Source organism: Ambystoma mexicanum, chromosome 4p, assembly GCF_040938575.1.
Source record: "Ambystoma mexicanum isolate Mex_15411 chromosome 4p, UKY_AmexF1_1, whole genome shotgun sequence".
NCBI lineage: Eukaryota > Metazoa > Chordata > Amphibia > Caudata > Ambystomatidae > Ambystoma > Ambystoma mexicanum.
In genome coordinates, this window is record NC_090927.1 from 103,708,804 (window position 1) to 103,722,770 (window position 13,967).

The 13,967-nt window shown below is 44.2% G+C and overlaps 1 protein-coding gene across 6 annotated transcripts in view; it reads left to right on the forward strand.

The window, feature by feature from the left end:
• NRBP1 (nuclear receptor binding protein 1) overlaps window positions 1-13,967 on the forward strand; it is a 1,221,009-nt gene that overhangs the window by 779,588 nt on the left and 427,454 nt on the right. For 4 of the 6 annotated variants that reach the window (XM_069605464.1, XM_069605467.1, XM_069605469.1 and 1 more), the window contains one exon: window positions 4,681-10,082. The exons of the other annotated variants lie outside the window; for them this stretch is intronic. In XM_069605464.1, coding sequence (XP_069461565.1) covers window positions 4,681-4,779 — 99 coding nt within the window. In that variant the 3' untranslated portion in view covers window positions 4,780-10,082. Of the gene's footprint in view, window positions 1-4,680; window positions 10,083-13,967 lie in introns of those variants that run through there. 6 annotated transcript variants of the gene reach the window in all.

Consider the following 13,967-nt stretch of genomic DNA (forward strand, 5'->3'; position numbering starts at 1 on the left):
AGAAACCTAGAGGACTTATCCAACTACAGACCCATCTCCAACATACCCTACATAGCCAAACTCCTAGAAACGGACGTCTAACAAATAACCCAAGAATTCATAGAAGAGCACTGCCTACTATACCAGGCACAAGTTGGTTTCAGACCCCTGAGAAGAACAGTTGGCTCTCCTCTCAATATGGGATGACCTAAAAACAAACGCGGACTCGGACAACAGCACCGCCCTGATTCTCCTTGATCTGTCTGCAGCCTTCGACACCGTCAACCATGCCATCCTCATAAAGAGATTAGAAGGACTAGGGATAACAGACACAGCCCTACTATGGATCAAATCCTTCCTAACAAACAGAACAGAAACAGTATGGATGAAACCTTTTGAATCCAAACCCAGAGACTCCACGTGCGGAGTACCACAAGGATCATCCTTCTCACCGCTTCTATTCAACGTCTACATGTACCTATTAATCAAACTCATCAAAAAAAACGGCCTCACATGCTACAACTACGCCGACGATACTCAAATAATCTTCAACATACAAGATACCCAAGAAGAAAACGCAACACTAGAGAATTGCCTTTGCGACATATTCAACTGGATGAACCTCAACCATCTCAAAATCAACCCAGGCAAAACAGAGATAATTGTCTCAAAAAAAGGAGACATCAACTACATCCCTTGGCCAAGAGAGCACCACACCTGAACCATCAACTGTAAAAAACCTAGGGGTCCTGGTGGATAACAACCTCACTCTAGAGCCACAAGTAAACTCGGTAATCAAATGTTTCTTCCTCCTGCAAGCAGCAAAAAGGATCCTACCATTCCTGTCGTTCGCCAACAAAACACTTACCATCATCGCTCTGATCATGTCCAGAGTAGACTATGCCAATAGCCTATACCTGGGCATGCCCGAACGACTTCTAAAAAAACTGCAACGCATACAAAATGCAGCAGCCAGACTCCTCCTCAAGCTACCCAGAAGAGAACACATCACACCCGTGCTAAAAATACTACACTGGCTACCACTAAAACAGCGAATAAAGTTCAAGTCCATGTGCATCACGCACAGAGCAATACACAAACAAGTCGCACAATTCCTAAGCGACAAACTACGCCTACATCAACCGACAAGAACACTAAGATCAAGCACGGACATACACCTAGAACCAAAACCCTACAACAGTAAAAAACTGAGGATCCTCTTTCTCTCACCAGGCACCCAAAACCTGGAACGACCTACCTAAGAATATACGGAACACAAACCACCTAGCATTCAGGAAACTCCTCAACTCATGGTTCTTCACAGCGTAACCACAACAGAGACGCACTAAAATGCGCAGACATTAAAACAGTGAAAATAACTCCAACCTCAGCCACTCTCAAATTGGACTAACACTCAAACCAAAGAACCAACCACTCGACAGAGCATAAGATATCATGGAAAATAGCCACTAAAGGAAGGCTCCAGAGACTGATCACATACTTGGACCCAGACGAAAGCCCTCAAGTGACTCACCCACTCGTATGTACCGGACGGAGCACACCCAAACCGGCAGACGCATATAGATGGAACTGTCAATATTAGCATGGCCGCACTTAAAAGGAGTTGTGGATATTGGCCTACGTCGCATCTGGATGGGACTTTGAACGTTGTCATGCCCGCACCTTGATAGAATTGTGAATACTGGCCTGCGTCGCACCTAGATAGGACTTGAATGTTAGCATGCCCGCACTTAGGTGAAACCAGAATGTCAACATGCCCACACTTAGATTTGTGAATATTAGCCTGCTTCGCAGCTAGATAGGACTAATTGAAGGATAACATGCCCGCACCTAGATGAAACTTGAATGTTAGCAGGTGCCACACTTAGAATTGTGAACACCAGCCTGAGTAGCATCCAGATTAAGTTATGAATGTTGGCATGCCCACACCTGGACAGATTTCTAAACACTTGCCTGCGCTGCACTTGGAAAAGTCTGTGAATGTTGGCATGCCCAAATGTGAAGACCAACAAGTGCCACACTTGGACAAAACTGTGAATGTTAGCATGCTAAAGGTCATGTAACCCACTAACCAATATAAGCTCAAACTCTGCATACTTATCTCACTCAAAAAACTCAAACAAGCATCTCTCGCACTACAAGCCGCACGCACTTCACAACACTGCAACAACACATAAGCCGGAGCAACAGCACACGCGGACTGACACCGATCCAATACCCGCACCAAAGCTCAGCACCCGGTGTACAGAGTTGAAGCTGCCAACAGAACACCACTCCTCTCACTATCCTACGCCCTCTTCACCCTACTAACCAATCCCCCCGCCCCCTTATCACTTACAGATCAGCCAGAGCGCCTGGGGACCAATTCCGTTGGTGACGGTGCAAGGTATAAATACCTTTAACATTTAACAAAGTAAAAAAAAACAGAGGGATGTTCCAGGAGCTTTCAGCAACACTGCACAGAAAGTGCTTTCTGCTGCAATAATAAAATACAGATGCCACAGAAAGATGAAGGAAAGCAGACTCGCTCAAGGAATGCAAAAAAAAGGTTTCCAGAGTCGCAGAACAAGGATTAGTGAGGAAAAAGGTTCCCACTCAGGAGAGTTTGATAAAAATCCAATAGTCCAACAAAAGGGCTCGGGGGGCACACTAAGTGGGGAGAATTGCACACAAGATGAAAATTCTGCCTAACACAAACACCCTGCCCTCCCCCAGACCACTTCATTCACACAAATAGGGTGATACATACACACATTTAAAATAAAAATAGTGAGGTGTGGGTGCACGAGAGAGATTGTGTTTTTAACAGCCGAGTGTTCCTAACTGCATCCCCTTAGAGGAATCTTGAATGTCTGACGTCACCCATGGTCTCCCAATGCCTTTGACAGTTATAGACGAGTTAAGGCATCAGCGCTTTATTCACTGGCCTTCACCCATGTAAAGTGCTGTATAGGGCATAAGGGACACCACCATTCTTTGCATTTGCAAAGAATGTATGTTTTATATTCTTTGCAAATACATTTTCATTATTATGGAGCGAGTTAAAATCACACTCGCCATAATGCAAATGCATTTTTTGACACATTTAATCGCGCACAACAAGCAGAATTCAAAGATAGGGGTGCTGAGCCAGTGGGAAGCCACCCCTCTGCATACACTCATGCAGTCTGGAAAGCTCCCCCTCAAATGAATTAATCCACACTTTCCTAGGCTTCAATCTACCAGCCAGAATTTGTTTCTGGAAGATTACATCCTCCTGTCCTTGAACACACGCTCAGTGGCCAAAGATGCCCCCTTTTCTCTGACACTGTGGGACCAGGGATAGTCATGTAACCCATCAGGTGTTTGTGGCGAACTACAAACTCCATTTTCTTAAATGGAGAAGTAGGAATAAAAGGACCCAGCCACATGAAATGGATTCCTTCCAGTAGAATACTTTTACACATGCGAAAAAGCCACCATCAGCCAAGCCATATGACTAACCGAGAGAGAGGGTACTCTCTCTGGCTGAAGTCATAAGGACTCTTAAAGCTGAGCCCAAAAACGGAGCCACACTGAGATTAAGCTTGACTGGAAATCAAACATGTTGAAATCCTCAAAAGCCATCAAAATGTACAGGGAGCTACATGGGATTTTAAAAAAAGTGGGCTTTCTGTTTAACAATCGCCCCGATAACTATTGGTGCACGTGCCTGTGGTACCTCCTCCCTGCACCCACCGACATATCACATTATGCACCTCCACCACCCCCTATTCCTTCCACTTACTGCTGACCCCCTCCTCATATGGAATAATGGAGAAGGAAGTGCTATCAAGGGTTCCATGAGTTAATATCCCTGCAATAATATCGCCATACAGGAATGGTGCCAGTTTTTTGCAGCAATATTAACATATGGAACCTGCGGGGGACACCCAGCAGCCCCCATCATTTTTTTAAGGGAGCGGGGGACACCCCTGCTCCCATTTACCCCATATATTATCCCCATAAATAATATCGCCCGTTTCCTGGCGACCATATATTTGGCGATATTATTTATGGGGATAACATTACCTAATACCCTATTGAGGACTGCTTTACATGACTTTTTTTGGCAGGAGTGTTGTGGTTTTATTTCTTGCAGTGCAGCCTGGACTTCTAGGGCTACTTGGAGGATAACTTGCGATTTCCTTCTCAAGATTCCGCTCACGAGGTCCTGTGTCCCAAATCTGCTTGTTCTCTACTTCGCACACACCAGTGATGTGTCTTGGTTGGGCAAAGGGAAACCTTCCAGAGACCTGCCTGAGGACGCTTGTATTGGCTGTAACGGTGCTACTACATCTGTGGAGGTGAACCTATTCAAACTTAGTTCCCTGTGGTCCTTCTGTGACATGAATTGGTGAAACAGAAGGTGTCTAACTCTTGCGGAAGATCGATAGTGCTGCCCCCTAAATCACGGACTGTATATTTCATATCTTTAACTATTAGAACATTCATGAAGGGAGCCAAATCTGAAGCGATTATGTGGCAAGGTTCCCAAGCTGGAGTACAATTGTTTTCAAGAGTATTGGGACGCTGAATGTGAATTGCTTAACTGCTTATATCTGTAATGTGTATTTAATTACGACAGTTTTTGTTTCATAAAATGGGTGGAACGTGCTGAATACATGGTAGTAATACCCCTTTTTTCCCCCCCCCCCGCAGGCGGATCAGAACAGGCTAGCCTGCTTGCTAGAAGATGCATTCAGCAAGTTTCACTATGCACGGAATGGAAGCATAGGTGCGGTCACGGTTTCATCCTAGCAAGTCTCTCGTTCCAGTCAACAGGCCAGAGGTGGCCAGAGTTGATTGGATGTCCATGATGCTGTTGTAACGAGTTTGTCCTTCATTGGACATGCCTGTCATCTTAGGAACTCGCTTGCATGTGACGTCTTCAGGCAAGACCAGCCAACAAAATGAAAAGCTCACCTGTGCCCTCACCCCACCCTATCAGACAATCTGCCATTGTATTAAAAATGATTTTCTATCAGTCAGTATTATGCCTAGACCGACAAGTCTTGCCTGGCTGCTTCTGGTTTTACACTAGTCGTTCCTGGCTGCAGAATGTGTACCCCACCCTGCCTGTTTGGCCTTTGAGTGTCACCATGTGAAACTGTGGTGGCTACTGGGGAGCTGAGGATGTGTGGGTTGACAGTAGCTTCCAAGGACTGGATGCCCCCTTTGAATGAGTATCATGCACACAGTCTGTCTGGCGATGTCGTCGTTAAGTTCTAGAGCCCGGTTGTGCTGCTTGCATTAGCCAGGAACAACCTGCATGTACTCAATTGGTTTTATTTCCATTGTACAGATGTTTTTGTTTCCCATGACATTTATCCTGTATGTAGTTATTTAAAACTCAGGATTGTGGCCTGGGCTGTTGAAAAATACCTGGGGAGGGGCTCAGGGAGTAAAAGTAGGCATTATTTCAAGAGGTTTCTTAAACGCAGTGCAACCTCTGCAACAGACCTTTCATGCAAAAGCGCCAAATCCGCACGTGTGCTCCTTGGCGCTGGAGCACATTCCACTTGTGTCACTGGCATGATTAAGTTCTGGCACCCTTGGGACGGAGTCTGGTCATGGGCTTTTTACCAGTAACGCATTTCTTCCTTGCTCTGGTATGTCTCCCGAACTTAAATGAGGTGTTCCAGAAGTCGCACTGTATTTCTCACAACCTTTTTTATTGTTTTGATTTCACACTACTTTGCACTTTGTTTAGAACAATGTTTAGTTGCCCTTGGACATGTGAATATACAGCTATACGCCAACACACCTGCGCACAGTTTTGCAAAAATTGCAAGGCGTTACATTCACACCCCACCCAATAACGGTGCAAATCAGGCAAGTACATCTGCAGCCTCTTCCAATTCCAATGTAGCCGCAGCCATAGATTTCTGCAGCTCCTTCAATAGGCTCACAGCTATGCATAGAGTGCAGGACCTAATGCAAGCATTCACGTGCAATACTTTAGAGAAACGTGCGCAGCCTGTCCCCAGCCCTGTACACTCAACCCCAAATGCAAACGTGCAACTGCAGAAAGGTACACACCCCAAGAACTAGACCACTAGAAAATGTACACCCCGCGGACAGCCCATTACAGGTGCAGAGCCACGCATTACAAACACATAAATGACACAATCGCTGACCATGGACACACTCCTCTCCACTATATATAAACCTCCCATGTGCAGTGCCAGGCATATTTGCATTCCCAACTCTCCACAGCATACCTTTGCCGCACCAAAGTTGTGCATGGAGTACTGGATGTATTTTTTTCCAAGTGAGGGCACACATAGCAAATGTGGGCACAATACTATATGTGAAATAGAGCAGTGTCAACGCTGATGCACGAAAGGGGTGGGCTTGCGTTTGCAGGAAAATCGAAACTGTGACAGCTGTGAGGCGAGGTTTATTTATTGGATTGAACAATGTGGCTAGAAGTTTAACACAAGGTTTTTTAGTTGAGGGTGGGGAATGTCGATTTCGTAGAAATGGGATGGGAGTTCAGACGGCAGTCATTCTCTTGCACACCGATATATTGGTGCCTGGAAAGATGTATTCTTGAGCAGCTTTTGCTGTGGTTAGTGCACCTTTTTCTGTAATCCACCTGGTTTGAGGGGTGAAATGGTGTGTTTCTATTGAAGTTTGATACAAAGTGTCGATTTAAGAGAGAATATTTTTTTTCTTGAGTGAAGCTATAAAGCTAATGAAGGCCGGCCATTGGAGCAATCCCATTCTCCAGTCACAGGTTTTACTGTCGAGTCAGATGGATGATTTAAGCTACAGAACGCACAGAATCTCTTAAGGGTTAGCTGAGTACTCATTGCCAGTGAAAATGGGTATCGAGAACTGGACTTGAGTGACTGTATAAAGGAAGCCTGTTATTAGAACACTGGTTTCCTTGGCTTTTGTTGGGCCTACAAAATGACATTGCCTTCCTTGTCCAAGATTGAGAAGAAAAGGCACATAATTCTCCTCGTTTACTGTATAAGCACCGTCAACTAGTTCCCGTTCAAATCCCTTGCAGGACTGTTGCTATCGCTATGCTTGGATGGCACTTTTGATTTGCTTTCTGGAATTACCAATATATTCATGCCTGAGTTTTCGATAAAGGTGTAGCTGGTGATAAAAGGCGTAGATGGTGATGAAAGGCGTAGCTGGTGATAAAAGGCGTAGATGGTGATGAAAGGCGTAGCTGGTGATAAAAGGCTACTCTGTGTGTATGCTTTTCTGAGCCCTTTGAAGGACACAAAAAGACTGCCAATGGTTCGGACGTGCCTCTTTATTTGGCTTGGGGCTACTTTTGACTGCTTAGTGTCCTCGGGGCTCCCTGATTGACGACCGGGCTCCATGTGTCCATATGCTGGATCACGTCTGTCTGTGTGCTGGTTGATGCCTGGGCGGGGAGGGTACGGAGAAGGCCTTCTGATCTCGCTGTTCAGCTCTAGATGGCAGTTTGCCTTAATGGGCTTCTACTTTTAGGGTACGTTTCTCTCACTAGAATTGTGGAAAAATGATCCAGCATGACTGTCTTCAATTGGTGAAAGAATCCCAAGTAGCAAGGCTAAGCTAAAGTGAAGGGATCTTTTTTCTTCTAAATCCGTAGCTGAGTCTTGGCAGTACACTGCCTGCCCAGAAGTCTTACTTTTACAGTTGACTTGCCATAGTGGTCATTTGCTCATGTACTTGTTGGGTTTGTTTACATGTGTTTCTATGTCGGTTTTCGCAGTCAGACTGCTGAAGTAGGGCAACTCCTGTCTCTTTATAATTCCCCTCCCCCATTCCCCTGAAGCATGGCAGTGCTGAAGGACTCTGTATGGTTCGAGGGTCGATATTCTCCATTTCTTTGGATGGGGATATATTTTCAGTTTGATTTATACCCTTGATGATGTGAGTGCGTCATCCAGTTAATGTACCTCTACAAGGTTGTGACAGTGTACCTGTCCTCTTGACAATGTTGCTGCTGGACTGTATATTCTGAGGTTCCAGTGGACATTGGATATTTTTCCCAGCAGACACTCCAGAACCTTTCCCAAAGAAAATTCTTGCCTAGAGTTCTCTGCGGTTGCGTATATTGTCTCTAATAGAACCTTGCCTGCCTGTTAAACAGACTTAAAATGGCAGCTCTGCTGCGTCATTCCATTGTGTCCCAACAGTGTTTGGCCAATGGCCTGCTGTATTTGTAGCCTCACTCTTTCATATTTGATGTGATAGACGTAGTGCAATGTTGGGTCATTAAGACACTGGTCATTTTTCTGCAGCTTTCCACAGAATTTTAAGTCCTCGTAGCAGATAATCAGGAGTTGTCAAGAGTCAATGACTTTTGGATAATGTTTGCTAACTGTTACGAGGTTGGACTGCTTATTAAAGTGCTCTTTCCTACATTTATGCTCATCGACTCAATGTATAAAATGTACATCGAATCAGACTGACAAGTTTGCCAATTGCAGCTTGTTAAATTGTAAATGTACTGAGCGCTCATAATGCCTTGTCTTTTTAAAGTGCAATTTTTGTCTAATTTTCCGGAGAGTTTTTGTCCACTTGGGTTCGAGGGTGTCGAGGTGGTTTTGGGTGGACTGCTCGTCTTATTAAAGTGAATGTGCTAATTAAAAATCCATTTCCTTTGCACAATTTTTGTAGGCCTTGTCCATTCAGTCACTATCCTACATCCCTACAAATGACATGACATCTTTTTATTTTAAAATTCTGTATGTTAATTAAGGTTGTATTTAAACTTTTTGCAGTGATTTCTTTTTTCTTTTTCTTCATTGTCTCATTTCGTTGGACTTCTGATCCTGATGGTGCGAGATAGAACTGCTGTAGTTTAAGTTTCAATCGTCTAACTGGAACCTGGTCCAAACAAACGTTAGTTTTAGCTGCACCATGTTCCTTTGAATATCATTGAGCTTTGCACACATCCCACTTTGTTTTGGATTAGAGGAAAATACTATAGCATTTCCTAGGTGGGAAGATCCTGGGAATCTTGGTGCACACCTAGACTGCAGAACTAACCTTCTAACTAGAGAACTCAAAATGCTCATGATCCAGGATGTTGCAGCCAACTGCCTGGCCGTCAAAGTCTCGAATTTGTTTACATTAGGTATTTGCTCAATGAGCAAGTAACCAATCACTCCTGATTCTTAGCATGAAAGTCTAAAAAGCTGGTGAGAAACACCAGGGAAGTATGCAGGGTTAAGCAAGTTTATTTTCAGTGCGTTAATAGAACATCCCACTTTATCCTGGGATGAGCAATGTTTTGCAGCAGTAATAGACAGGTGTTCACATGATTTTGTTTTGCTTACTCCTCAGTTGATGATTGTCTGATAGTGTCTACGCTGTTCACTCTGTTGGACTTGATTTTTTGTTGTTGTTTTATAAATGTAGAGAGGAAACAGCATTTGAATTAAAACGTCCTGCCTTTTCAGCGAACAATCGCCAAGCATGTCGATGTTCACTTGTCATTCATTTGCATCGGTGCAGTGCCAAGTGATTCACTGTCATTGGCCCCCATTCTGGGTAATGCATACAAACAGCTTGATGTGGTGCAGAGGGAATAAGGTTAATTTGTACCCAATGTAAATCTGAAGAACATTTCGTAGTTTTGTTGCACCAGATAAAGGAGTGTTTGTCAGGGTTCCAAAGCTAGTCTAGTGGAGACCCTGGGCCACCTGCATTTACACCCAGCAAATGCAGAAACGTGATTGGATGACAAATAGCCAATTTTACAGTTACTATGCATGCAAAAGGCACTGTCCATGAAGCACTTACTGAAGCACTTAACCAAAGCTCTACTGATTTTGGAGTTTATTTTGGGCATGCTGCATCAGAGCCAGTACATGTTTCCTCTTAAGATTTCATCTTAGACGGTTGGTGGGACTGAGAGGGATCGATGTACAGGCCATATCCAGCAATGCCCTTCTTTTCCCAGACTTGTGCATCAGTTTGTTTTTTTTGGGGTACTTCCAAGCTGAGGATCACTTCAGTTGTCTGATGTGCAGCAAAACATTGAACAAGTGTGTCTAATGTCATATATTGCTGCTGTATTAAAATATACATTTTGCAAAACTAAAGACTCCTTCCTTTTCTGCCTCCAAATGAATTTGCTTTCTGGTTGTATACAAGAACTGTTTACACAACGAAGCAGATAACTTATCGGATTGTGTACTGTTAACTGTATGTGGTAATGCATAATTGTGGTCCAATAAGGGGCCTTCTGTGGGGGTCACGTGTTCACTTGCAATACAGAAACCTGGGGGAGCGACTGTTAGCGGTCCTCATGTATGCTGCAATCAAAGGCTAATCCTTTTTTTTCCAGGTAAAACGAGATACTGATTGAATATCTTATCCGTAGCAAGATGGCAATTAGGCAGCTACACATGGCTTCAGTGAATATACAAGCCTATTTCTCACTTTATTTGCAGCCCTTCTGATAACGGGGAGATCCCTTCAGCTTTTCAGCATGATCGAGGGATTGTGCATTAATTGAACCTTGATTAAAGTAAGGAGAATTACTCTTTAGTTTAACACCAAGTGCAGTGTTTTTCTTGCAGTTATACTGAATTCATCTTAGCACTGAGAGCAATTGTATATTTAGTTTTACAGGTATTCCTGCGATTTTCTACGGAATTCTCTTTTAAAAAAAAAAAAACAGAACTTGGCTCCTTTACCACAGTTCATTTCATAGAACAAGTTTATAGGGAAGAGCATATGCTACAACACAGTAGATTTTATTTGTCATGATCAGCCATCCTCATTAGTGCCATCCTGAGTCGCATTTTATCACGTTGCAGGTTTTCGGTAATATTAGCTCAGGTGTTCACCCAGAGCTCTTTCTATGTAAAGGCCTCATTCTTATATGGCCATCTTAGACTATGCCACACTTCACGTCAACCAAACTGGTATGCTTCCGCAGACAGTACCATTGAGGCTCTACATTTCTGATACCAAGTTTGTTAGTAAGATTGTTAAAGGAAACAATACTCATGAATGTGTAAGTCCTGTATCCACAGAACCCGCCCTGAAGGACGCAAGTCTGAAATGCTTCGGCCGCAAGGGTCTCAGTCCATGAGATCGCAATCTTAATTTTCAAAATCTGTGGGCAGAGAATCTCGTATTTTTTATTTATCTGAATATCTAATTAATTTATACACCTGATAATATGCAATCGTTTTGAAAACACTTCAGGCGTCTCCAGGTCTAGTGATTGTTTCACTAGACTCTTCTAAATGCAAGATCTGACCTCTTTAGTTGATCACCAGCCCTTTACACTAGTAATTCTAGTGTGAATGAGCGAGTTCATCATGCTCCTCTGTCACTGTTGATTTTTCACTGCGTATCTTTTAATGGGTATATTCCAGAGCTGGCATTACGTTGTTTTAGATCACTTCAGAGATGCGCAACGTCACAAAACACAGCCCATATGGGCACCACTACGTTTCTCCAACTTTCAGTGTAGTGACTTTTGCATTGAATGTTGGGAACAGAGGTATCAATGTTTTCTACTGTTTCCTCATTTGTCGACAGGACTGTTCCTTTGCACAATTCCAGGTGAAACTACCCCATATCCTTATGTCTTGCTTACGACCGCACACCTTGCCTTCCCAACAATACATCCTAGTACCTGCCAAAATGCTGCAAAGTGTAAGCATCTTTTTTTCCAGCGATGCATCTGTCCCCCGTGTTCCTTCAGGTAAACTGATGCAAACCCCCTGTTACCCTGCAAACCTGGATGTTCTTATGGAGTACAGAGCATGCATGCCTCTTTCCTGGGCATGGCTGAAGCTGGACATAGTCCATTTTCTCCCAACTGAGCTAATCTAAGTTTTATTGCTATGCTTGGTGAGGTAATTGGGTCCCACATCGCTTCTTTTTGCTTGTACTGGCAACAATCCTATGTTCCAGTGCTCCTAGCTTTTGCAGGCAGTGGAACTAAAGCATTGCTTTCATCCCACTGCAGACATGAACATACCCATCCCACCCTAAATTGAGGAACATAGACCGACCAATCTGAGCACTCAGCCCATATGCGTTCATCTGAACTCCATATGTAATGAGCAATCTGGCAATCATTGCTAGCAGTCAAAATGAGGCTAGACTTCCACCGTGACCAGGTCTACGAGGCGTACAAGCTCTTCGAAGTGGCTGGCAAGACCATGTACTATACAGCATGCCTAAATGGGTCTACATTAGATGCCTGACATACCTGATCTTCCGCCTTATTTGAAGAAAGCTCATAACCGCATCATACACTGGCCCAACCACCATTAACACTTAATGCTTTTACATTTCAATCTGTTCTCATGTTTGTGCATATTGCCATGCCTGAGTCTGGGTCCCACCCCCAAGGCATCGAGGGTGGCTCTGCATAAAAGCCAGCCTACCGTAGCCTTTGTATTATAGCCAAGAGCTAGCTGGAGGTGTGCAAGATGGGATCCATAGATTACCAACCCTCCCATTCAAATCTGTGCACCCTTTCCAAGTCATTTCAGATAGAAGTGAAGAGTAAGACACTTTGGACAGTATTTTTAGACCCCAGGGTGAGTTTCCCCAGCTCTACATAAACGGAACGGCAGAAACCCCATGGCACTGGTAACCGCAAAGGGACACACTATACCACTGCAGAAGCCAGACCCCACTGCTATAGTGATTCACCCCACACAGAAAAGGCCCTGAATGGCCACTGGGACCATCAAGGCAATTCATTTATGCCGACCAAATCCGAAGTATACTACTAGGTAATAATGGTGCCAACCCACACATGTCCCCATATGTGATGAGGGGCCTCCTCAGAAAAACGAATTCGCACCATGAATTTAGGATATAACTACAGAAGAAGACAGATGATTAAACCGTATTGCAGGGACCTGTATGCCAGATTGATAACTCTGGGGTCACTTCACCCAGTGCCTGGAAGAGGAGGGACCACTGTTGGAGACTCGAATTCAGGGGACTGCTACCTTTGGCTCTCCATGTGTTTTGGACTAAAACTACCATCATACCTAGTCAGCGTAGTCCATGGCGAGGGGTGCAATCATAGTCCAAAACATCTGGTGAGCCAACGGATCCAGACCCCTGTTCTAGTGGCATGCAGGTGTGACCAGTACGAAGGCATGTGTGCGGATTGAGTCCAGGAATGCTGGAAGTACTAACTGAGGTCGAGCTGCCGAACCACAAGGTACTCCTGCAGAGCCCAAGCAGGAAAGTCCAACGTCCGTCTGAACTTTTAATGACAACTTGCTCCTTGGAAGCCTGAGGGACATGAAGGAGCTTGGCATGTATGATGCTATCAGAAGGCATGAATGCCGAGATCAATGCCAGGACATATATAGGTATAAATAAGAAAAAGCTTGTTAAAGTCGTAGTGAGTTTAGTCTTTGGGCAGCAATCAACCGGAGCAAATGTACAGAAAAGACTCCTGGTGACTTGGCCATATTGGGGAGTCAGCCTGAGCCAACAATGCTCCCTGGCCCACCCGAAATCAATTGAGTTTTTGTACCTTTTAATACAGCGCCAGTCACCATATGGACTAACAGCTTGCTTGAAGATTAGTGTGCTCGTGGTAGGGCTACCAACCTTGCACTGCGAGTGAAAAGAAAAGGCCAGCAATGAAGGATAAAGTGGGAGAAAAATGTAAAGCCTTGAAAGTTGTTTACAGGTAAAGGGAATGGGAGGGATTGAATTTGATAGTTTTCTGCTTGTATGAGTGTAGAATAATCAAATTGCTGATCAGAAAAGAGTCTTAATGCATCTGCAAACAACCATATGGGCCTCATTACGGGTTTGGTATCTTTGCTGCAAATCCGCCGCTATACCACCAAACAGAATTACTGTTACTGCCACTTCGTCTGGTGGAATTACCAACCGATTACAAGTGGTGGAAGGCAATGTTAGTCCCCATTAATTGGAGTCCATGGAGATTTTGACAGAATTGCCACCCGCGATAATACTGCCGATTA